Source organism: Acinonyx jubatus, chromosome D2 (genome assembly GCF_027475565.1).
Source record: "Acinonyx jubatus isolate Ajub_Pintada_27869175 chromosome D2, VMU_Ajub_asm_v1.0, whole genome shotgun sequence".
In the NCBI taxonomy this organism is placed as follows: domain Eukaryota; kingdom Metazoa; phylum Chordata; class Mammalia; order Carnivora; family Felidae; genus Acinonyx; species Acinonyx jubatus.
Window position 1 is genome coordinate 32,798,564 of NC_069393.1, and position 23,089 is coordinate 32,821,652.

The 23,089-nt window shown below is 39.8% G+C and overlaps 4 protein-coding genes across 16 annotated transcripts in view; 1 reads left to right on the forward strand and 3 right to left on the reverse strand.

Annotated features, from left to right (window-relative positions):
• Positions 1–4,769, forward strand: part of FAM149B1 (family with sequence similarity 149 member B1) — an 87,157-nt gene extending 82,388 nt beyond the window's left edge. For 4 of the 5 annotated variants that reach the window (XM_053207514.1, XM_053207513.1, XM_053207512.1 and 1 more), the window contains 3 exons: positions 447–570; positions 817–942; positions 3,465–3,852. In XM_053207514.1, the coding sequence (XP_053063489.1) occupies positions 447–570; positions 817–942; positions 3,465–3,659 (445 nt within the window). In that variant the 3' untranslated portion in view covers positions 3,660–3,852. Of the gene's footprint in view, positions 1–446; positions 571–816; positions 943–3,464; positions 3,853–4,633 lie in introns of those variants that run through there. The other variant, XM_015067666.3, reaches the window with a different exon arrangement.
• On the reverse strand, positions 1,775–13,162 carry DNAJC9 (DnaJ heat shock protein family (Hsp40) member C9). Of its 3 annotated transcripts, none has more exons than XM_053207519.1 (5): positions 10,701–13,162; positions 10,387–10,527; positions 9,601–9,762; positions 7,582–7,668; positions 1,775–2,557 (listed from the first exon to the last, which is right to left on the reverse strand). In XM_053207519.1, exons 1-5 carry the CDS (start codon positions 10,878–10,880, stop codon positions 2,435–2,437), a joined length of 693 nt encoding a protein of 230 aa, XP_053063494.1. In that variant the 5' UTR covers positions 10,881–13,162; the 3' UTR covers positions 1,775–2,434. The 3 variants fall into 3 exon arrangements, with proteins under 3 accessions (XP_053063494.1, XP_053063493.1, XP_014923156.2); XM_053207518.1 differs by having other exon boundaries at positions 9,601–9,855; XM_015067670.3 differs by lacking the exon at positions 1,775–2,557 and adding an exon at positions 6,443–7,211 and having other exon boundaries at positions 9,601–9,855.
• A 151-nt stretch (positions 13,163–13,313) lies between these two features.
• On the reverse strand, positions 13,314–14,770 carry MRPS16 (mitochondrial ribosomal protein S16). Of its 2 annotated transcripts, none has more exons than XM_027062269.2 (3): positions 14,482–14,770; positions 13,774–14,034; positions 13,314–13,563 (listed from the first exon to the last, which is right to left on the reverse strand). In XM_027062269.2, exons 1-3 carry the CDS (start codon positions 14,753–14,755, stop codon positions 13,430–13,432), a joined length of 669 nt encoding a protein of 222 aa, XP_026918070.1. In that variant the 5' UTR covers positions 14,756–14,770; the 3' UTR covers positions 13,314–13,429. The 2 variants fall into 2 exon arrangements, with proteins under 2 accessions (XP_026918070.1, XP_014923157.1); XM_015067671.3 differs by having other exon boundaries at positions 14,513–14,722.
• Positions 14,771–15,809: 1,039 nt separating this feature from the next.
• Positions 15,810–23,089, reverse strand: part of CFAP70 (cilia and flagella associated protein 70) — a 103,866-nt gene continuing 96,586 nt past the window's right edge. For all 6 annotated transcript variants that reach the window (XM_053207505.1, XM_053207508.1, XM_053207506.1 and 3 more), the window contains 2 exons: positions 17,818–17,865; positions 15,810–16,119 (listed from right to left, as the gene is read on the reverse strand). In XM_053207505.1, the coding sequence (XP_053063480.1) occupies positions 16,039–16,119; positions 17,818–17,865 (129 nt within the window). In that variant the 3' untranslated portion in view covers positions 15,810–16,038. The remainder of the gene's footprint in view (positions 16,120–17,817; positions 17,866–23,089) is intronic.

The following is a 23,089-nucleotide window of genomic DNA, read 5'->3' on the forward strand; positions in this document are numbered from 1 at the left end:
ACAGCTATAGATTAAATTTATTGAGGATAAGTGTGGATAAGGGAGGACTACTGTTATTAGTGAAAAGGACAATCAAAAGGCCCAGAACTGTGGAGAATTCCATCAGATATGAAATTACAAATCCATAACAGGTTAACACCATGCAGTGTTAACACCAGACAGGGAAAATTTCACTAAGAGCTCAACTTATGCTGTGTGCCCAGGATAAAGTTTCAACAAAAATCAGAAAATACTATGAAAAATACTATGAAAATACTATGAAAAAACCAAACTCTGATTTTCCAAAATCCTTTCACTGAGATTTCTTTACGTAAAAACATAAACAGCTTAAAGCATCTGTGCATGACATTAACTCATCTCCTTCATTTCTTTCATTCTAATTAGTTCTCTTGTATTGTTGTAACTTTATGCTTTCCTATCTTGGTGTTTGCTGGTGGGATCTGCAGTCCAGGAGCGGCGGACTCACTCTCCTCTCCCTCACCAATGCCCCTGAGTCGAAACAATCTCCTGCCACCTATTGGCACAGCTGAAGTGGAACACTTAAGCACTGTGGGGTCACAAAGGCAAACGGTAGGTCTTTCTCCTGTTGCCTTTTCCATGTGCTTATGAGACCTCACGGCCAGCAACTGTGCAAAATCCATGTTCTGGTCTTGATTTATACTGCATTTTGTCAAAAGTACAAACTGAATCCTAATTTATGACAATGGAATTGGAGCTGCTTGGCCTGCAGTTATCATACCTACCTGGGGTGATGTAGGCCATGTACAGCTCTCACTACAAATTAACTGTTTCTTGTAATTTTTGTCTCCTCTGCAGAAAACCCATGGTGACTCCAATCGAGCTCGAAGTGCAGTGGTGGATGAGCCTAACCATCAGCAGCCCCAGGAGAGGCTCCTTTTACCTGACTTTTTCTCCAGGCCCAACACTACTCAGTCATTTTTGGTAAAGTGACATACTTCTATGGTCTTGACAGTTGGGGAAAGAAAATTAAAAAAACTAGTCTGGCAGACTTAAGATTTCATGTAGTAGCTTAATCAACTCCAAGAATAAAAGCTGAGGTTCTTAATAATAAAAATAGCATTAGTAGTATATTTTTTTGAAATTCTAACTGGTCTCTGCCACTTATTCAACTCATAAAAAGAATAAGTTAAAATGCCTTATACATGAGTCACAAATTCTAAACAATTTAAATTGTTAAATATTAAATATTTCTGAGAATAAACAAACAAAAAAAAATGTTAAACTCCAGTGTATATCAGATCAGCATAACTCATTCTCTAACACTGCCCTTACAGAGTTACACCAAAACTGGTATCAGATTATGATGTGGACTGATGGAGAGGTAACTCACCTAAAAAAAATAGAAGTCAACTCTTTGATGTTTGAGATGCTTACATTACCATTTAATGTGCATTTACTAGCCTTTTAAGCAAATAATAGAAAAACTGAGTTGGGAGTGGAGGCCATGCACTGACCTTGCCCAACGGTAGGCCAGGAGCTCAGCCCCACCTGATCTTTGTGGCAAGAGGGCTTGAAGAGCCTCGGGAAGTGAATGGGGCCACACTCAGTGCCCAGGAGCCAGGGGCCTCACATCTTATACCAGTTTTCAGGATGGTGCTATTTGAAGCCCACTTATTCCAACTCATAAGCTTTGAACTATATCAGCCTAAAGCAATATACAATCCTCCACTGAGAGTGGTGAGAACAATAAACTACCGGGATATTGTATTAGTTTCCTAGGGCTACCGTAACAAATTACCATAGAGTGGGTGGCTTAAAACAACAGAAATTTATTCTATCAGTTCCAGAGCCTAGAAGTCCAAAATCAAGGTGTCAGCAGAACAATGCTCCCACTACAGGATCTATGGATGAGGATCTTCTCACCTCTTCTTGGCTTCTGGTGACTGCAGCAGTCCCTGGCCGTCCTTGCCTTGCAGCTGCATCACTCCAGTTTCTGCCTATGCCTTCACACAGCCTTCCTCCCTGTGTCTGTGTCCAGATTTCCGTCTTATGAAGATACCAATCATTGAATTTATGGCTGACCCTAGTCCAATATGACCTCACCTTATCTTGATGACATCTGCAGAAATTCTATCTCCAAATAGTCCTATTCACAGGTTCCAGGTGGACATAAATTTAGGCAGCAGCTGCAGGAGGGGACACTTCAACAGACCTTAGGAGACTTTATTTAGGGGGAGATTCACCAAAACGTGACCTAAAGGGAAATGTGAGCATTTCTGATTCTTACTCAATGTGAACTCTAGAAAAGTTTGAGAACCTCTATTAAATCTGTCCTCTCATAATTTGATTCAGGGCACTTGTTAAAGCAGTGTTCCATGATTATATTCTACAGCTAGATTCTCTATAAAACATTTATATATAATTTTCAGTTTCTTCTTTTTCTGATGTTTATAACAATAAAAGTAAGAATTTCTTACCTTAGCTGTGTCTTTCCCAGTTTGCTGTCATGCAAAGGGAGATCAGCTAGTTGCTCGATGTAACTGAGAGCATTATAACTGAGTCCCTGGCTTGGCACTTCCAGACTAGCACTCTGCTCCTACAGGTGAACAAACTATTTTTATGGACCATTTAGCTCACCACAAAAGTTAGTCTGCTTTTGTAAATAAAGTTATTACAGGAGAGCTACCGTACTCATTCACTTATGTACTGTCTATGACTGCTTTCCCACTCTAACAGCAGAGTTGAGCAGTTTCTAGCAGTACGTACCACAAAGCATAAAATATCTACTTTCTGGCCCGCCAGAAAGGAAGTTTGGTGACCCCAGTAAAAAAAAAGAAAATGGGGCTTCACCAAAAGAAGGTTCCTGAAATGTCTTAATTCCAGTGCTCTGACAGGGAACGGAGAGGGATGTTTTTTATTCCAGAAGCACCAGCAGGATGGCATTGATAGGTGTTTTTTGTTTTTTTTTTATATTTACATTTCAGTGTTTTAATCATATCTTAAAATTTTTAAATTATCAGAGGTGATTTTGAAATGTTTGAACTTCATACTGAGAGTCACATTTCAAGTATGGAGGTAAAGTCATGGGTGTTTTAATGTTGCTGAAAAGGCTCTGTTGTTTTAAACTTTAGTCAGCAGGCAGTCTAAATTAGATAAAATTCCCTTAACAGCCATTATAAATACTGAGAAATATTAAACCATATGGATTACTTATAAGTGCTCAAATTATCTTAAAGGCATATTAATAAAATTTTAGAACTTAAGAAATTTTTAAAAGAAGAACTTAAAAATTCTTACAAGTTAACAAATGGCTTTGTAGGTCCCCGGCTTGGGATTCTTTACTTGAAATACAAGAGTGCACTCAACCAACTTGTCCCTCAGCTGGCAGACAATGCCATTTATATTGCTGTCTGATTTCAAGGTATTCCTTTATAAACCTACTAACATACATCCTTTGGGGGAAGTCCCATTGTAAGAAGTGTCTCATCTTTTCTGTTTTGCAGCCAGATACACAATATCATTCGTGTGTTGCTGAGTATCCTCATCAGGCCCGACCTGGTAGGGGATCTGCAGTGACAGGTGGGACCATTGCTCTTATTTTACTATGTGGCTATGTTAAGACCCTGCCTTTGTCTGTTTTCTATGTTTATTTTCCCTTCCTCCAGATTTTATTATATTTTGTTTTCCTACATTTGTAAATCATCTCAAATTCCTTTGGAAATGGCATATAATAAAGATCGAGGAGACCTCTGTTGCCCAGAGCCAAGTTCCAGATTCGTTTTCTCATACGTAAATTAACTTCTCACCACTCTGGCAAAATAGACAGTACTTTCTTTTCTTCAATCTAAAAAACTTAAGTGAAATAAGTCATTTTTATAACATTCAAACACTGCATGGGTTTTATTATGTAGATCCATATTTCTGTAGAATAAACTTGCTATGGTCAGTTAACCTGCTAGGCCAAGGTAAGAAAAGAAATTTAAAAATGACAAGACATGCAGAGTCTTAGCCTATCCCATTAACTTTTATTTCTAAGTCATATTCTATAGACTGTATTTTCATAGGAAAGAAGAAATTTTAAGGATATCTTAAAAGTTATCTTCCTATAATGGTCTTCTCACCACCATCAGGGTCATTCTCATTATGTTGTAGGTGAAATATGGAAGTATTAAGCAGTTGAAATGTTTCCTGTTAATAAGATTAAAAAATAATCTGCCTCAAATTATCTGTCATCCAAGTAAATTCTCTTGTTCAGTTCCTATTTGCATTTTTTGGCAGTCTCTGAATGCTTTCAGTGGATTCTTTTCTTGGATTAGTAGTCCTCAGAGACACAGTGCTGCCTCTGAGCTACAGTTACTGCATTTAGCCATGTTGATGGCCAGTTATAACATTTAGATAAGTGAAACAGACATATTAGTCTGTTTTACTTGGTGGGTTCTTCTCTAGAACTAGGTTTCATATCTTAATACAGACTTGTAGGTTTTACATGATAAAATAATGTAAATGTGGTTCTTATTGCTTTGGTAAATATATACTTTATTACTTAGTACCAGTCTCCAAATTTCAGTCCAACTGATAATTGGAGCAAAAAAAGCCCTTAGATATAAATTTGAGATTACCAAACCTAAAATGTCTACTAATGTTACTTTATGATGTCATCTTTGTCTGACAGGTCCTCAGTTACATGGGTCTACAAAATCTCAAAACAGAGGTGGACCAGTCTCTAGAACCAAGCAGGGACCATAGGGCAAATAGAAGAACCTGCTTCAGGCTGCAGGGAACACGTGAGAGAATTTCATGAATCAGTGTCCAGTCATCTTGTGATGCGAAGCTTGTATACAAAAGAAGTTAAAACATCTTCATGAAGTGTTAATCTGGTGTAACTGACTGAGGAAAAAAAAAAGAATATCCGCCAAAGATTACATGGGTACTGTTTTTCCAGTTACCATCTTCTTTCAGCATTAAGTTAACCTACTCCACTGGACAGAATTTGTATCCAAAAATGTAACAAATGAATAATTATCCCCAAATCACTGCTCATGTTGTCTGTTAATGATGATCAGTTCAATTATAGGATTCTATAAGAGTCTATGAAGACTATACATACACAAAAAGCAGCAAATGATTGTTTGATAACATGAAGCTATATCACTGGCTTCAGAACACTTCCACTTGTATGAATTTCTGGAGAGTTGTACTCATTTTTAAGGCATTTTTAGGAGACAGTTCTGTCAAAACTCTGAGCTACTCATCAAACAGATGTCATTCCTAAAGCTTTCTCTTTAGATGTCCAATCTTCTAGGCAGAGGTATGGAAGGGGTGAGTAATAAAGACATAAATGTTGAACACTGGTTTAAAGTAACTTATGTAATAAGTCATAATGTATATATATTTTCAGACAGGACAGCTCAACCTCACAATGCCTGCTTGATATCAGATTATGCTTTTCTTAAAGGACTTTAGTGGTTATATATATATTTTTTTAACTATTAAATTCACCTTATCAGATTTTCTTCTTAAGTTCTAAGTCAACTTGAAAATTTATAGAATCTGCTGGTAAGCCAGCAATGCCTTAAAATTTCAGAAACTCTGGTAATTGGTCTAGTATAAACATATCCTAAGAGCAGAAGTAGAGAACTTCAACATTCTTCTGATTTCACCATGGACTTTTTTTTGGAGGACATTCATAAATGCAGCATAATGCAGGTTTTAACTATGGCTTAAATTTATTTTATTTAAATTTCATTGAACTTTAATTTTGATGACCCTATAAGTTTTAAATCTTGTTAATCTTCAGAGTGGATAAATTCAGGTGACCATAAATAGGGGTATCTTTTTTATTATATCAAGGTGTACTATGCTATCATATAAAGAAGACAGATGCTTTGAACAACCTGCCTTAAATTATATTTTCAACACAAATTAAAGAGTATTTTTTAACCTGTGTGTAATCACAAACTGAAAGCGTTTCATGTGCTTACCTCAGTTATCATACATAAAGCTCAGTAACAGAAGGGCTGTGTTATGCATATGGTATTGGATACGTAAGTCTACAAATCAGAGATATTAAGTTTAACAATTGCTAAAAAAATTTCCATATATTCCAATGACTATATACCGATCTGACTAAATTAAGTAAAAACCTGTACTTTTCTCACAAATCAATACCATGAGTGCATGGTAACAAACCACGGGATCAAGATGGTCTGCCTTTCAAATGTAGAGTCAGAAGACACCTCTGAAGAAGTCACTTAGCCCAATTCCCTCACCCTTTCATAGATGAGGAAACAAACGACCTAAGAACACTCAACAGTTACAGGTAGGACAACTTCTGTTTATGATACTTAAACCAGACTACCTACTATAAATAAGCTGACTAGGATTATTTTTCTTCTCTCTTCTCTAAGCACCTTCCATAGTTTCTCTAGATTACAGATTTTTAAATGATCACAAAGATCATTTAAAAGGCCCCACAACTTAATAGTCCTTTTTAACCTGTTTATTTCATCAGGTATTAAGTCTTACAAAGATGCCTGAGGTAATCTGAACATGTTTCTCCTACACTTCAAGCAGAGTACAAAAGCTGGCTGAGTAAAACAAAAAGGAAAGGGGATCTATTCAAGAGTATTAAGCCTGAAAGTAAACTCACAAATATGTGAAAGACAGATGTCCAGCAAGTGTTTTGAAGGCTTTCTAGCCAGGTAGAGTTACTGTTCTAATAAACACACACATCACTTCGAATACTCTGCAGCTGTGTGCACACTCTTGTGTGCCAAAATGACAACTGCTAAAGGCTGTATGGGACAGACCCACATTCTAGATAAGAGTTTCTTGCACAGAAGACCCATAGAAGCAAGTGCTGCCAGCAGGAATACACCACTCACCCCCATTCCCTTAAAAATCACCACTAAACTCCTTTATACAGGACCTCAAAGAATGTCAGGGGATTTCTAGGGTTCCTAAAATCAGGTTGAGAGATTCTGCGTGGTTTACAGAATTGATCTGAATAATCTAGGCTGGAAGGACAATTTTTCTCAAGGGCGGGGTTGACTTTTGTCTTCAAATCTTGACTGTACCTTGCCTGTAAGGGCACCAATTAACACTTAAAGACTTTTGAAGAGAAAATTCCATTATTTCTTTTCTTTCTTGAGAGGCGTTTTTTTCCCTCCTCGTTTAGAAGGTTTGCAGTACTTTGCTTCCATCTGAGCCAGAAAATTGTCCATTTCCTTTTGCCGATCCTTTTGTCTGCTCTGTTTAAGAAGTTAAAACACAAGCTTTCAAAACACAAGGCTATCCAGAGACAAAAGTACTCAGTGGTTGCCAAGGGCTGGTGAAAGGGAGAATGGGTGAATGACTGCTAATGAGCAAGGGATTTCTTTTAAGGTGATGAGAATGTTCTGGAATTAGTGCTGACAGTTATACAACTTGATGAATATACTAAAAGCCACTGCATTGTGCACTTTAAAAAAATGAAAACATGGTATGCATGGTATGCAAATTATGTCTTAAAAGAAAACAAGATACCCACAACATCATATATACACTATAATGAAAATACTAGCAGAAGGAATCAGAACACGAAAGTGGTGACAACCTTTAAAGACAACCTGTCAAGTTTACCTGAATGACTGCTTTCAAATTATCTACTCCTTCATCAAGGCCCAACTCCTTCCTGCTCATTTCTGCTTCTTTAGCCTCTTCCTGAGCCTAAAACAGAAACTCACATGAGACTCCATGGAAACTTAGCATATACTAAAAACATACCCTCTTTCCCAACACCAGATCTATTAATAACCTTTCATTTTGAGGATTATACAGGTTAAAAGAACACAATTACATAAATATGTCATTCATTAAAAGACAACACAGCTGACAGCATGCAGTAGATCCCCTGATTCCAATAAGCATTTCTGAGTTTCCCTCATTTCTACTAGCTAGGGGTAGCAAGTAGTTTGGTATTCATAAGCCACATGGTGGTAAGAATGAAAACAAAACACTAGAAGTAGGAAAGGTCATTTAACCAAGGATGCCCTCAAAAATGTTGTCAAGATACAGGCATCTCAGATTCCTCTCCTCTGGAAGCCCACTTTTTACATGTGACTTGTGGCAGCCTTGAGAGTAACCCTGGCTTAAAATTCCCAAGTAGTCAGAATACTAACAAACTCAGTTTTAACCTTTCTTTACCTGATTTCAAAGCCACCTTCTTCTGCCAAATTTTCCTAGGGCACTGATTCCAAAATACAACAAGAATATCTTGAAAAAGGTTAATGACTTTGTTCTTTATTTCAGGGCAACAACTAACACTATAATAGGTCCCAAACCCCGGTAAATTTTCTAAATAACAATGAACACCATTAATACTGGGAATGATGATACATTAGGATTTTGTTATTCCAATAAAAAGAGTTTCCATGCTCTGTTTTCAGTCCTTGTATTCTATTTCTGTCTTTTAATACTGTGTACCCACTCCCCAGGTTTGGTGGAGTCTCTCTCAAAACTATACCATCCCCCATCCCCCAATTCTAGGGAAGTTTCTCAAGCTAATATCCTATTACTGGATACAGCTGTGCTCAGTTTCACCAGAGAAAATTATTACCAACTTAAACGGTCAACTTGAGCCTAAACAGATATAGCCTATGAGCCCAAATGATTAATACTATTACTTTTTAAAGTAGGCTCCATGCCAAACATGAGGCTTAAACTCATGACCCTGAGATTAAGAGTAGCATGCTCTACTGACTGAGCAAGCCAGGCACCCCCAAAATGATAACCTTGATACACATTTCACCTTGCTCAACAAATATGTACATACACACACACACACACACACACACACACGAGCTCACCCCTGGTATGTATCTTGTATCAAAGTTGCAGACCTACTTCCACCTCCAAATCTTACACTGTCTACTTTCCACAGAGCTCCCATTAGGAAATCCAGGTTGAGGCAATGGTTACTATCCCAGAAGACCAGACACACAGATGTTTGCTACCTTGAATCCACTCCCTCCCAGAATCTCAGCTGTTCCTAAATTACTTTCCCCTGCCATCAACCCTCCCTCTACCAATGCCACAGTATAGTAAGGTACAGAGGCCACAATCCTGGGCTCACCACAAGAGTGTTTCTCTCAAAGTGTGTTTGGGAATACAGTTGCATCAAAATAAACTGAATCGTTTGTATAGAAATATATATTCTAGGCCTAACTCAAGAACCAGTCTGGGCAAGGGCAAAAGAAAATCTGTATTAACAAGACACAGTGCCCCCCCCTCCCCAAAAGTTTCTGTCATCCTCTCCCCATCCCTTAACCGAGTGAGAACCACCGTCTAACCTATGTATCTGGACTCCATTAATTTATCTCTTGAGGAATAAAGAATATTTGTGTTAAGATGATATTAGTTTAAAAAAAAAGATATTAGTTAAACCATACACATAGTAAAATCCTGTTGACCACAACATACTAGGGAAAAAAAGTTTCTCTTGATGAGCTGGCATGCTCATTTCATTAGACAACCACTATTTAATAAGTTAACCCTGATGCGCATTTCAGTAATCTTCTATATATTTGTTATTGTAAATACTCTCATATTCTCTTTGGAAGCAATCAGGATATAAATAATAAATTGCATTCAAAATCTTACCCTCCTTTTTCTTGCATTCATCTTTTGCTTCGATTCTTTGACAAAGGCATTATAGGATGGGATCTCTCCAGCATCAATGGCTTGCTGAATAATGTTCCTTATCCTGGGTTCCTCTGTGTACTGCACACACAGCACAGACTCCATGATCTGATCCATGTCACCCTTGAAATCCAAATAGGCCTGTTTAATATCTGCCAGCTCTTCTTCAGAACCTTTGTATGTCTTTTCAAAAGCTTGAATGTCTTCTAGAGATATCTGAACAGAGACATATGCTTTAGCTTTAACTGACAATTTTATTTTAAATAAATAAAAAGCATACTAGTAAAACTAGATTTAGGTGTTGAAATATTTCCCCCCAAGTACAACAGATGCTTCAGTTGAAATTGTTGCAAGGAACCACATTTTCTGTGCCAAAGCTTTTCCAGAGTTCTCCCTGCTCCAACCTTCACAACTACTAAATTACAGACCAGGAAATTTTAAATGAAGTCTCCCGGGAAAACTCGAGACTTACATGTGGATATGTACAATGAAGCACTATCTCGTAAAATATTAAACTACCTTTTTCACTACAATCGCTCTACATCAACAGTAAAGGCTCATTTAAATAGATTTATTCTTTGTATCTCCTGAGGAATGCTTGCTTGTATGTGTGTATATATCTGTATTTTGAGATGAAACAAATTCCTCATTCCTACACAACACAAAATGCAATGCCTTAAAGGCATTCAATAAACGTTTGTCGAATGAATGAACAGTCACAGAGAAATCTCCAGAGTCCTCCTCTACCTTTTTAAAAAGTAATCTCCAATACGTCTCCCAGTCCCGATCTTGGTTGAGCACATCAGAATCTTCGTCCACTGTTCCCTGCTCATTGTATAGTGCTCTCTGCTCTTTGTCGCTCAGAACAGAATAGACTTTCCCGAGGATCTGTGGGGAAAGAGCATCCAAAAGTCACCCGTTGCATTCCTCACTGAAACCGCGCTTGAGAACTAAAGATTAGAAAAAGCCAGACCCGGCTGGGCGCACTCCGCTGGGGCGGGGCCAGTCGGCCAAAAGACCAAGAGAAACCCAGGAGGCCAGTGGAGCGGGGACTCACATACCTGGAAACGGCGGGTGGCGTCTTCTTTGTCGTCCTCGCCGACCCGGTCCGGGTGCACCTGCAGAGACACCTTGTGGTAGCCGCGCCGGACCTCGCTGTCCGAGGCCTCGCGCCGCACGCCCAGCACTCGATAAAGGTCGGCAGTACCGAACACTTCCTCGCACAGCTCCAGCAGCCCCATGGCCAGTAAGGGCAGGGAGCGAGCTGCAAACTCCGCAAAAACTGCCGGTTCCGGCCACACTGCCTAGCGCTCCGAACTGCCTCCTTTTCCCGCGCAAAAATACCCAGGGCGACTGCGTCACAAGAAGCGCCGGAGGGGCGTGGCCAGGACGCCGCACTTTACGGCGGCTGCAACACGGGGGCGTGGCCAGTCTAGAAGGAGCTGCTGTGGGAACCTCCTTCCGCGTGGTTAGCCTTTAAGGCCCAGTGCCAGGATGCCCTCCTCCCCTTATTCAGGAAATCTGGCGCCTATCTTCTCCCCAGTGTCCCAACGCATAAGCTTATTTAATATATGGCAGGTCCATACTACTCGAATCTATATATTGCTGTTTTGTTTGCCTTTTTAATGTAAAAAACTGCATTAGCATTGACGTTTGGCAATTTGATATGGTTCAACGATCCAGACAGGAGTACACAGAACGCGCAGACCCAATAATTTTGCAACCTACAGGCTGGGACTGCTGGGTAAGGGCTTTCCCTCGATTCCTGCAAGAAAAAAAACCCTAAACCAAAAGCACAAAATACCGGTCTTTTAACTCTAACGTTTATTACAGAATCATTCCCATTTACCTTTCACTTTGGTGAAAGTAACGTGACCCAAACCCTCATCTTAGTAAAAATAAAGATGCTGAAGAAAAAGCTTTTTTTTTTTTTTTTAATGCTTTCTAAAGTACAAAGCTGGGTTTGAGCATGTTGAATTTGACGCAATCAACTAGAAGATGGTGAGAAACTGTGTCAGGAGATCCAAAGCAAGGCTAGAGCTTGAGATAACCTTGGAAATCAGGGACAGGATGAGCTCACACAGGAAGTGTGTGTATACAGATCATAGGCAAAGGATAAACCAAAGCACAAAGTGAATACTTGAGTTGGCAGAAACTCAGTAGCTCAAAATAATACCTTAGCTTAACTCATTTCCCAGCAGTTCCCCTTGCTGTTCAATACTTTTCAGAATCATTCTCCTCTGATCTACAATTACAGTTTACCCAAAGATCTTGAACTCTCCAAAGTGGATTATTATCTTTAACTTCCAGAGTTCCCATGGTTTTCATAGCATTTCTCATTCCCAGATTCCAGATGAAATCCAGGTAGTCAGTTCTTCTTGGCCTGCTCTGCCTTCAAAGTTCCCTCAAAGCAAGGGAGGCCAACCAGTGACACCCCTGGGACAGACTTGATGATGCCATAGCGAGATCGCTGGTAACTGTTCTCAGGATACAAAACCCAGAGAATAAAATAAATTGGTACATTGATAGCCCTTTAGTATCTCCTCTATAAATCTCCCCACCCTGGTCTCATGCCAGAATTTGAAATCTGTACTATCCAGGGTGTGCACTAAAATTCTCCAATCCGTGCCCGTGGTTGTCCTGCAAAATGGTGGACCAGATAATGTGACACCTTGGGTTTTGGGCATAGCCCATCATTTATATTGCCAAATTCATCATACCTAACCCTCATCCTATCACTGGCTTTTTCAGTGGACTTTTGAAAAGCTCCTCATCTTTGCTCATCTCACACCCACCCTGCCCCAGACACTCTAATATGCTGTAAAGGGCTCTCCAGGTATGCATAGTGGGCTCTGAATCCTAGCTCTGCCCAAATGAAAATAGGTGGCTTTGGTCAAGTTTCCACCTCTCAACCTCAGCCTCCCATCAATAAAACAGAGACAATCCTACTCACTTTCATGATACCTAATAATCCTCACAAATAACCTACTTGTAAAGAGCTGAGAATGTACATAGGTACTTTTCAATAGTACCTTTCTTCCATTTTCATATTCTTAAAATAGGCTCTTATAGCCTAAAAGCTCATTAAAAACTCTACCTTTGTAGGGCAGCTGGGTGGCTCAGTCAGTTAAGCGTCCGACTTCGGCTCAGGTCATGATCTCATAGTTCTTGAGTTCGAGCCCCGCGTCGGGCTGTGTGCTGAGAGCCTGGAGCCTGCTTCGGATTTTGTGTCTTCCTCTCTCTCTGCCCCTCCCCAACTCATGCTCTATCTCTCTCAACAATAAATAAACCCCCAAAAAATTAAAAAAAATCTGCCCTTGTAAATTTGAGATTATGTGTCAAACAAGACAATATAAATTTATAATTACAAAAAAATAATAATAAGCAAAGTGTGTCTTTGAGCTAGTGAGATGACCGTAAGTGATTAAGGAAGGAATTACTCTGATGGACCATGGACAGGCTGGCTGGGGGCTGTCAAACAGGGGTCTTGGCAGGCAACAGATTGTAAAGTTGCCCAAGAGATCCAGGGCCCAACCCAAAGTCCAACACACCCCATAGTCACGGTCTTTCTCCCAGATGAAAGCTGAAAAATCGAATTAGTACCTAGACCCAGATTTATGTCAGAAAGAACAAATCTCTCCCTGAGCCCTGCTCAGGCCAGGCCAGAACATGGGTGACTTAGAAAACTCCATTTATTGACCTCCAAAGCTAATAAAACTAAGTGCTCTGCACAGGTGTTTTAAGAGAACTTTGACCTTATTCCCAATGCTCTGCTCAAGCTCAGCTGAAGTCAGCTCGTTTTTGTTTCTGTAGCTTCTGTGTCTGTTTTCTGAGATGCTAAGAGGACTTCACGTGCTCGTTTCCTTCGCAGCCTCTCAGCATTTGTGATCATCATGGGATGCAGAGGGAAGAAGCCAGAGAGACCTACAAGCAACAGGATTTTCACTCATTATAACGTGGAAAAAGGAGTCTCCACATTCAAAATGACAATTAGAACACAACTTCAGCTCTCACTCCAGTCCTGATCAGCCTGAGGTAATGAAAGTCATTCTTAACTACTATCATCCTGAAACTGACTTCAATTTAAAATCCCCTCAATGAAGTAAGGTTACCCAGAAGCTAGAGCTAGGTTACCCAGAAGCTTCTCCACAGGCTTAGAGAGGTGAGCCCCACAGCCAATCCAATGCCGGATCCGGTCCAGGTTGAGAGCAACGATTTTCTCTCCATGACTGTTGGGCAATGGATCATAGGAGCCCAGCTGCTCCACGAAACGGCCATCCCTAGGGCACTTGTTGTGAGCAGCCACAATGCGGTAGAAAGGCCGGTTGGTACAGCCACTCAAGGCAAGGCGGATGGTTAAGTGGCCTCCATGGTAGGCCTTGCAGAGGACAGTAGCTATAGAGAAATAAATGATTAAGACACAAGAACTGAGTACACAAAATGGACAAAATGAGTTAGATAAACAAGCCCCTTCCTCAACTGTGGTATCTTTACATCCAACCAATTATTGTCAATCTGGTTTAAATATTATATTCTTTGTGAAACTCCTCTCATGCTCTTCAACGAGAAGTGACTACCTCCTCGTCCCTCAATCCACTCAACACCAGCCTGCCATTTAATAGCTCTGCAACCACGACGGAGCCTCAGCTACCTCATCTATAAACAAAATGCCATTTGTCTCATAGGTTTTCAGCAAAGATTAAGGAAGAAAAAACTGAGGAGAGAGCTAAACGTAAGGCTGTGTGGCTGTTTCATGTTGGGGTGGCCTCCAACTCGCCCTGGAGAGAGCTGTTTCATTCCTCTGGTCCCATATGCCACCCCCCCCCCCCCCACGCCCCATACGCCGACGAGCTCCGCCCGGAAGCTCACTCACTGAGTTGGACCATGGTGCAGCCGGCGTGCGCCGCGACTTAGGGCGCCAGGTGCCGCGCCTCGCAGCGCCCCGCGGTCCGCACTGATCAGCGCTACGGCTTGGGAAGGGCGAAGGACGAACACCGAAGTCCACACTGCCGAACCTGGGGCGTGACCTGTCCGTGACCCAAGCCCTAGCGCCCTGGTGGCGGAAGCAGAGTCCACTCGCCCCGCCTCTTCCGCTTTTCGCTCCTACCCTTCCCATAAGGCAACGTCGCGAACCCTAATGTACCTTAAACTGCTGCAAAAAAGGCGCGCTGCAATTGCGTGTAGCGGGGGTGGTAGTGCGAGCCGAGCTGAGTGACAGTGGGTTCCTGCTAGAGTGAGGAATATTGGGAGAATCCAGGGGAGCGGCCAGGAGAATTGCTAAAGTGCTCTTGAATACATCCTTCCAGGGAACGTGTTTTGGGCACCTGTTTAGAGCCAAAGCCACTGCTGAGAAGGCCTAGCTGAAAGGGCGCTGTCCCTGCCCCTAGGAAGCTCATAGTCACGTGGGGGAGACGCTGAGCCCACACCAGAGTTGCTAAAGGTGGTCAGTATACAGTCCTGGGGCAGCGGAGGAGGAGGCGAACCCGATACTTCCTTGGTGCCTCAGGAAGATTTCATAAAGGAAGTAGCGTTAGAGTCGAGGCTATAGAAGAACAATAAATGAATGTGGAGTTTATTTTATCTTTCTATGTTTATTAATATGCCTTTCACTTTCCCTCCTATTCCTCCACCTCCCTCCTCTGCACCTTCTTTAAAAAAAATAAGAGAAAGGAGTCTTTATTTCTGGTTTTGCTATGCAGTGATCTAGAAGAAAAGGAGTGAAGGATGGTTCCTTTGTCATCTCTAACCCTAGAATAATGGCCTCAGTTGTGAGTTTTCCATCTATTATAGAGTAATGGACTCTTCTTGGAGCCCTTGTGATTTAGATCCATAAAGATACCCGGGATTAGAGGTAATGAGCAAAGACCTCTCTGTTCAGCTCTGTTCACCATTGAATCCAAAGGGTCTGGTCACAACTAATGTGTTTGTCCTATTACAGTGACCCAGCATTGCATTCTTACTTTAGGCCCACTTTAGAAATTGATACCTTAATTCTCAAGTTCCAGGAAGTAAACCAGGCCAGAGACTTTAGCAGTTGACGTCCTAAAGGAGTGATCTGATAAGCTTTTACCAGAAACCTTAATAATGAACCCACTATACCTTAATTATAGAAATAATTATGTTCTTACATATACCTCAGTATACCTTAATTAACTCCAGAACCACACTGATGAATTTTTAATCTCTTCCATTTTTTATTGTCATCTAGTTTACTGTCATTTGTAAAACATCCCAGGAAGGGCTATCCAGTAAGATAGCCCATGGAAATAAATGAACGAGTTTCTGTTCATGGTGTTGTCCATTCCCAGGCCTCATGTGATGAAATATCCAGGGTTTAATTTCTCTGGGAAGGAAAGAAGCTCAGAGTCCCATACAGAATAGTCTTCAGCTGGAAGGATGTCAGAAAGATGGATTTCCAAAGCCAACTGCCTCCTGTACCATGTGGATCTCTGCAAGTAGAGTCTCATCTTTCAATTTCAGCTGCATAAGAAGATGGAAGGGGAGGAGACATGTCATACCTGATATATCTTTGTGGAAACCCCTCATTTACAGGGCCACAGTTAAAGAATATAGTTCCTTGGCATGAAATTGGCTCTTCCCATATTCCCTATTTCATGGTAGCTCCATTAAAAGACCTCAGAACATTGCGCTTACATGGACACATTCACTTTATGAAAATTCAAGTAGTATAAACATTTGCAATTTGTGTATTTTTTTGTAAAATAACTTTAATAAAGTTTACTTTTAAAAGAGTTCACATCATCACCCAATCTATCTTGACTATAATATTCCAATTTGGCAAGTGACAGGAATCAAAGATACTAGATTTAATTTTAGACTCTAGATGTGTAGTAAAGATGTCTAGTGGCTACTAAATATCCACTCTCCTTTCTTACTAACAAAATCTTCACTTCTTTTCAGGGCAGGAATTCAGCTAGCTAAAAATCTCCATTCCCTTCTTCCCTTAGATCTAGGGGTAGTCTTACGACGAATTGTGGCTAATGAAATGTCACCTAAAGTCACTGCTGCTTTTTCCCCCCCAAAAGGAGATACTTTTCTCTGGAAATGATTTTCTTTACCATCAAATTCTATGTACTTGTGAAACATCTTTATTTTTTTACTCTGAGTGTAGTTGACATACAATGTTACATTAGTTTCAGGTGTAGAACACAGTGATTCTACAAGTCTATACATTACACTAAGTATAGCTAATAAGTATAGCTACCATCTGTCCCACACACTATTACAATACCATTGACCATATTCCCTATGCTATATCTTTTATCCCCATAAAGTCATTGCTTCATAATGGAGGTGAAATAGCTAGCATGTTTTCTTTGTTCTTTCCTCCCTTTTGTTCTTTATTGTGCCCGAAACATGTATGTGGTGGCCTGAGCTACAGTGGCTGCCTTGCAACAATGAAGGATGGGAACTGCATGCTGTGACTGAAGCAAAGAGATAGAGTTTAGGTCTTTGATGACATTGTGGAGCTGGGATCCCAGCCCTGGGCTTTTCATGAGATAAGAAAAATAAAACTCCCAATTTTTTTAAGCCACTATCTTTCAAGTCAAATTATCTGTAATTCATAATGAATAGAATACAATGGAGGTTGGCAAACTACTGCTCATGAGCCAAATCCGGCTGGCTGCCTGTTTTTGTAAGTAAAACTTTTATCTGAAACACAACCATGCCCATTTGTTAATGTATTGTCTATGGCTCCTTTTGCACTACGAGGGAAGAGTAGTAGATGCAATAGAGACAGTTTGGCCCACAAAGCCTAAAATATAAATAATCTTGCCCTTTACAGAAAGTGTGCTGATCTGTGGACTAGACCAACACCTTCAGTCTACACACGAGGAAAATGAAGCCCAGAGAGGTTAACACAGTAAAGTTAGTGGCAAAACTAGGACCATAGCTCAGGTCTCCTGACTCCCAGGCCATCTGTCTTTCCATTAAACCAAATTCTATAAAGAGGTAGAAAAAAGGTCCCCCATAGTAATATATGGGTTATTCCAATATATGGGTTATTCCAAACCCAGCAGCAAATGGCAAAGATAGTAAGAAGAGCCTCTAGAAAAATATTCACATCATGAAATGTTGTAAAGTCTTGAATTAAGGCAGCATCTTCCTCCCAGTTTTCCAACCTCAGTACAAGCAGCAGAGGCACCTGCATCATACCTTCATTGTGTACTTGTAGGCCTGCTCAGCTTCCAGTTCCCATCCAGCCTGAAAAAGAGAGCAGCAGCTGGTGATGATGACATATCATAAACATTACGGTAAGAAAGTACAGTGCCACAAACATTTCTACCAAAACATAGGATTACCCTCTGGATTCAAAGGGGGAACAAAAATGAAAGGTGATATCAAAAAGCAGATGTCCCTGTATATATATGTGTTGCAAATGTATACACACATGTACGCACGCACACACACACACACGAGATATATGAATATTCCTTCTTCATTTTAAAAATCTTAAAAATAACTTGGCCTCTCATTTTTTCCCCCTGAAAACACCATGAGTCATTTGTTTCTCTCAGGATTGAAGCCATTCTGTTAACAATAGCTAAAACTTACATAATGCTTACTTTGTGATTCATACTGTTTTAATTGTCTATATTGTTTTAAGTGCTTTACACACTTTCATTCCTAGTCCTCAAAGTAATTCTAGGAAAAAAACTGCTATTATTTATAATTCCTTGTTCACAGATAGAAATACCTAGGCATAGAGAGGATAAATAAATGCCCAGGGTTACGAAGCTAGTAAGTGGAGGATCCAGGTTTTAAAACAATGGCAGTTTGGCTCCAGAGTCCCAAGGTTTTAACTATTGCACTTTATCCTGTCTCTATGCATTAGAAAAAAGCAAATACTGAAATTGCTTCCATGCATATCTGGATATGAGATGAGGACACCTAACTATTCCTCCCAGTTATTTTTTGCATGAAGCACATCTAGGTATTAAATGAGAATAATATGAATTCACTATTATACTTAACGAGTTTGTGCATAACAAATTAGAGTATACAATGTCACTTGGGAAATACATAAATATGAAATACATGCATAATACCTAGTATTAAATAAATATGAAAACTACAGAATGTTCAGGCTAGAAGGAAACTTAGAAAATATCTAGTCCAAATTCCTGATCAGTGCCAGTTCATGATAAATTTTTACTAGTTCACAAAACTTTCACTATTTAAGAGACTTTCCTAGGGGTGTCTGGGTGGCTTGGTCGGTTGAACACCTGACTTCAGCTCAGGTCATGATCTCATGGTTCGTGGGTTCAAGCCCCACATCAGGCTCTGTGCTGACAGCTCAGAGCCTGGAGCCTGCTTCGGATTTGGTGTCTCACTCTTTCTCTGCCCCTCCCCTGCTCATGCTCTGTCTCTCTCTGTCTCTCAAAAATACATAAACGTTAAAAATTTTTTTTAATTATTGAAAAAATAAAAATAGGGGCGCCTGGGTGGCTCAGTCGGTTGAGCGTCCAACTTCAGCTCAGGTCACGATCTCGCGGTCCGTGAGTTTGAGCCCCGCGTCGGGCTCTGGGCTGATGGCTCAGAGCCTGGAGCCTGCTTCCGATTCTGTGTCTCCCTCTCTCTCTGCCCCTCCCCCGTTCATGCTCTGTCTCTCTCTGTCTCAAAAATAAATAAACGTTAAAAAAAATAAAAAAATAAAAATAAAGGACTTTCCTATAATATATACACTTCAAAGACATCCCCACCTGAAGTTCACTGAATTCCAGGGGCATTTTCTAACACATCTTCCTTTCCTGTCACTATTACCTTTGTTTCATTTCTGCTGGGATCCAAATGATGTGAGGATCCAGAACAGCCAAAACAATTTTGAAAAGAGTGACATTTTTTGTTTGTTTGCTGTTATGGAAAATGCTGTAATAAACATCCTTGTACATGTCTTCTGGTATTTTTCTTAGGAATATCTTGATATAAAATTGCTAAGTTATAGGTAAGAATTTGGGTAAATAATGCCATATTGCACTTCAAAGTAGTTATCAATTTATATCAACAATTCTGAAAGTCCTTGTCAATGTTGATATCAGACTAATTTTCCCCTGTTTAATGGGTGTGAATTTCTGTCACAATGTCATTTTAAATTGCATTTTCATGATTACAAGTGAGGCAAACTTCTTATCATAAATTTATTGACTTTTACAATTTCCACTTCAGCAAATTGTATATTCCTATCCTGTGACCATTTTTCAATCAGATTGTTTGTTTTTTTCTTATTGTAGGGCATATTACATATTTATATAAAAGCTATATTATATAATTACATAAACTGTAATGAGTTATAAATTCTGCAAGTATTAAAGTCCTTAAGCTTTATTTTTGTGTCTTTTGTTATGCATGAGTTTCTATTTTAAAATTGTTAATTCAGGGGTGCCGGGGGAGCTCAGTCCGTTAAGGACTGACTCTTGGTTTCAGCTCAGGACATGTTCTCCCCGTTTCATGAGTTCGTGCCCTGCGTCAGGCTCTGCGCTAGTGTGCAGAGCCTGCTTGGAATTCTTTCTCTCCCTCTCTCCCTGCCCCTCCCCTACCTGTGCTGTCTTTTTTTTTTTTAATTTTTTTTTTCAACGTTTATTTATTTTTGGGACAGAGAGAGACAGAGCATGAACGGGGGAGGGGCAGAGAGAGAGGGAGACACAGAATCGGAAACAGGCTCCAGGCTCTGAGCCATCAGCCCAGAGCCTGACGCGGGGCTCGAACTCACGGACCCCGAGATCGTGACCTGAGCTGAAGTCGGACGCTTAACCGACTGCGCCACCCAGGCGCCCCAGCCTGTGCTGTCTTTGTCTCTTTCAAAATAAATAAACTTTAAAAAAAAGGTTGCTAATTTTATTTTTGGTATTTTATTTTTGGCTAGTGCATTTACAGTCATAAGAAAATTTGCACACCCCGAGGCTATAGAGGTATTCTCTATATTTTCTCCTAAGCAATCCAAAGTTTTAAGATTTAGGCCTTTAAACCAGCTGGAAGTATGTATGCATCCACGTGCATGTTTGGTGTGAGGTAAGGAACTAATTTTCTTCACATGGATAGCCAGTTGCTCCATCTGTATTTATTGAATAGTCCATTTGTTCCTCATTTTGGGGGGCTATACGATCTTTAAAATTGGCTTTATTGAAGTATAATTTACATACCATAAAATTCACTGATTTTAAGGTTCAATTGTGCAACCATCACCACCACAATCCAGTTTTAGATGATTTCTATCACTCCCAAAAAGCTTACTAACCTGAGTCCAATATTTGTATAGAGGGTTTTTTTTTTCCTTTTTAGTCTGAGAGTATATATTTCAAATAATTTTTCAAAAGTATCTTTAAAATTTTTTTAAAAACATTTTAATTTATTTTTGTGAGATAGAGAGACAGAGCACGAGCAGGGGAGGGGTAGAGAGAGAGGGAGACACCAAATCCGAAGCAGGTTCCAGGCTCTGAGCTGTCAGCACAGAGCCCGACGTGGGGCTCGAACCCATGAACTGTGAGATCATGACCTGAGCCAACGTCAAATGCTTAACTGACTGGGCCACCCAGGTGTCCCCCAAAGTATCTTGAGTTAGTTTTCTTTTTCCCACCTTCAGTGCTGTTATTCATGGGAAGTAGTTTTGTTGTTATTGTTATGATATGAATTATACAATCTCCCTGTTTCTTGTTGAATTTCTTAAAAAAAAATGAAACATTAACATGGTTCCAAAAGTCAGATATGTACAAAAAGTATAATCAGAGTGTCACCCACTCATTGCCTCCCTTGTACTCTATGTCTGCCCATGTCCTAAAGGACCCACTCTCATTAATCTGGTTTTTCCTTCCTGTGCTTTTTTTGCACAAATGAGCCAACCTGTAAATGAATTCTTCTTTTTCCCTCCTTTTTACACAAAAGATGGTATAAAATCTTGCACTTTAGTTTTTTCACTAAACACTATATCATGGAAATCACTCCACATCAGTTCATAGAGATCTTCTCCATTATTTTTTTCAGTAGCTTAGTACTCCATTATGTGGATATACCATAGTTTATTCAAATATTCTCCTATGTATGTTGTTTCCAATATTTTGCAATTGCAATAACACTGTAATAAACATCTTGTGCTTGTGTAGTTTTTAGTTGTTGGAGGAAGAGTTTCAGGGAAAATTCCTAGGAAACCCCATTATTTTTAAAAACCATCTAATTGGGGCGCCTGGGTGGCTCAGTCGGTGAAGCGTCCAACTTCAGCTCAGGTCACGATCTCGCGGTTCGTGAGTTTGAGCCCCGCGTCGGGCTCTGGGCTGATGGCTCAGAGCCTGGAGCCTGCTTCCGATTCTGTGCCTCCCTCTCTCTCGGCCCCTCCCCCGTTCATACTCTGTCTCTCTCTGTCTCAAAAATAAATAAACGTTTAAAAAAAAATTTAAAAACCATCTAATTAAAACCTAAGTTTCCACATATATGTGGGTCTACTTCTGTCTAGCAGTTATGTTCCACTTACCTATTCTTACCCTAATATCACTCAGTTTTAATTATCAGAGCTTCACAATAAGTCTTAATATTTGGTACAAAAGTCTTCACCTCTTATTATCCTGTCCATATTGTCACTATGATTTTTTGGCCTTTATTGGGCAAGTGAATTTTAGGGTTACTTGATCAAGTTCCTAAAAAAAAAAAACACCTGTTATTATTTTTATTGGAATTGCATTAAAATTAGACATGTGGGAATATTTTCAACTTTATGTTCTTAAAACCTCCTGTCCATGAACATAGATAGTATCCTTATTAGATCTTCTTTTATGTCCTTCAGTAAAGTTTTACACTTTCATCCATAAGATCTTGAGTGAGATTTTTAAAGTTAGACTTTCAAATTGATTGTTGCTATTGATCTTTGATTTTGATGATATTGATTTTTATATTAATATTTTTTCCAGCAACTTTGCAAATCTACTTCTTTGTGTTAATCTTTATTGAACAGATAATACATATACATAAGTAAAAATCAAAAGGATATAATAAGGTATATAGTAAAAGGTCTTGCTTCCACCCTGACCCTATCCACTCTGTTCCCAACTCCTTCCCCCAACAATAACCACCATTCTTTGTTTTTTGTCTACTCTTTCAGTAGTGAAACTTTTTATTCATCTTTCAGTTTGTAGATTCCCTTTTAATCCTTTTCCCCCAATTTCTTTTATGAGTATGTGTGTTGTTGGCATGGTGGAACTTCCAGTACACAAGGATATCTCAGAGATATTGCAGGTTTTGTTCCAGACAAGTGCAATAAAGTGAATATCACAATAAGCGATGTCCCCTAGTACATATACAAGTTATGCTTACACTATACTGTAGTCTATTAAGTGAGAAATAATAGCATCATGTTTTTAAAAACAATGTACATATCTTAATTAAAAAATATTTTATTGCTGGGGTGCCTGGGTGGCTTAGTCAGTTAAGCCGTCTGACCCTT

Bases quoted from the DNA above. Each gene is read 5' to 3' on its own strand.
- DNAJC9 (XM_053207518.1), bottom strand. From the start codon at position 10,880: ATGGGGCTGCTGGAGCTGTGCGAGGAAGTGTTCGGTACTGCCGACCTT. The intron at 10,528-10,700 runs GTATGTGAGTCC...CTTTCCCCACAG, and splicing joins ACGCCACCCGCCGTTTCCAG to ATCCTCGGGAAAGTCTATTC. The intron at 2,558-7,581 runs GTAAACTTGACA...GTTCACCTGTAG, and splicing joins ATTTGAAAGCAGTCATTCAG to GAGCAGAGTGCTAGTCTGGA.
- MRPS16 (XM_027062269.2), bottom strand. From the start codon at position 14,755: ATGGGAAGGGTAGGAGCGAAAAGCGGAAGAGGCGGGGCGAGTGGACTC. The intron at 14,035-14,481 runs GTATGGGGCGTG...ATTTCTCTATAG, and splicing joins TCCGGGCGGAGCTCGTCGGC to CTACTGTCCTCTGCAAGGCC. The intron at 13,564-13,773 runs GTAACCTAGCTC...TGTTGCTTGTAG, and splicing joins GCCTGTGGAGAAGCTTCTGG to GTCTCTCTGGCTTCTTCCCT.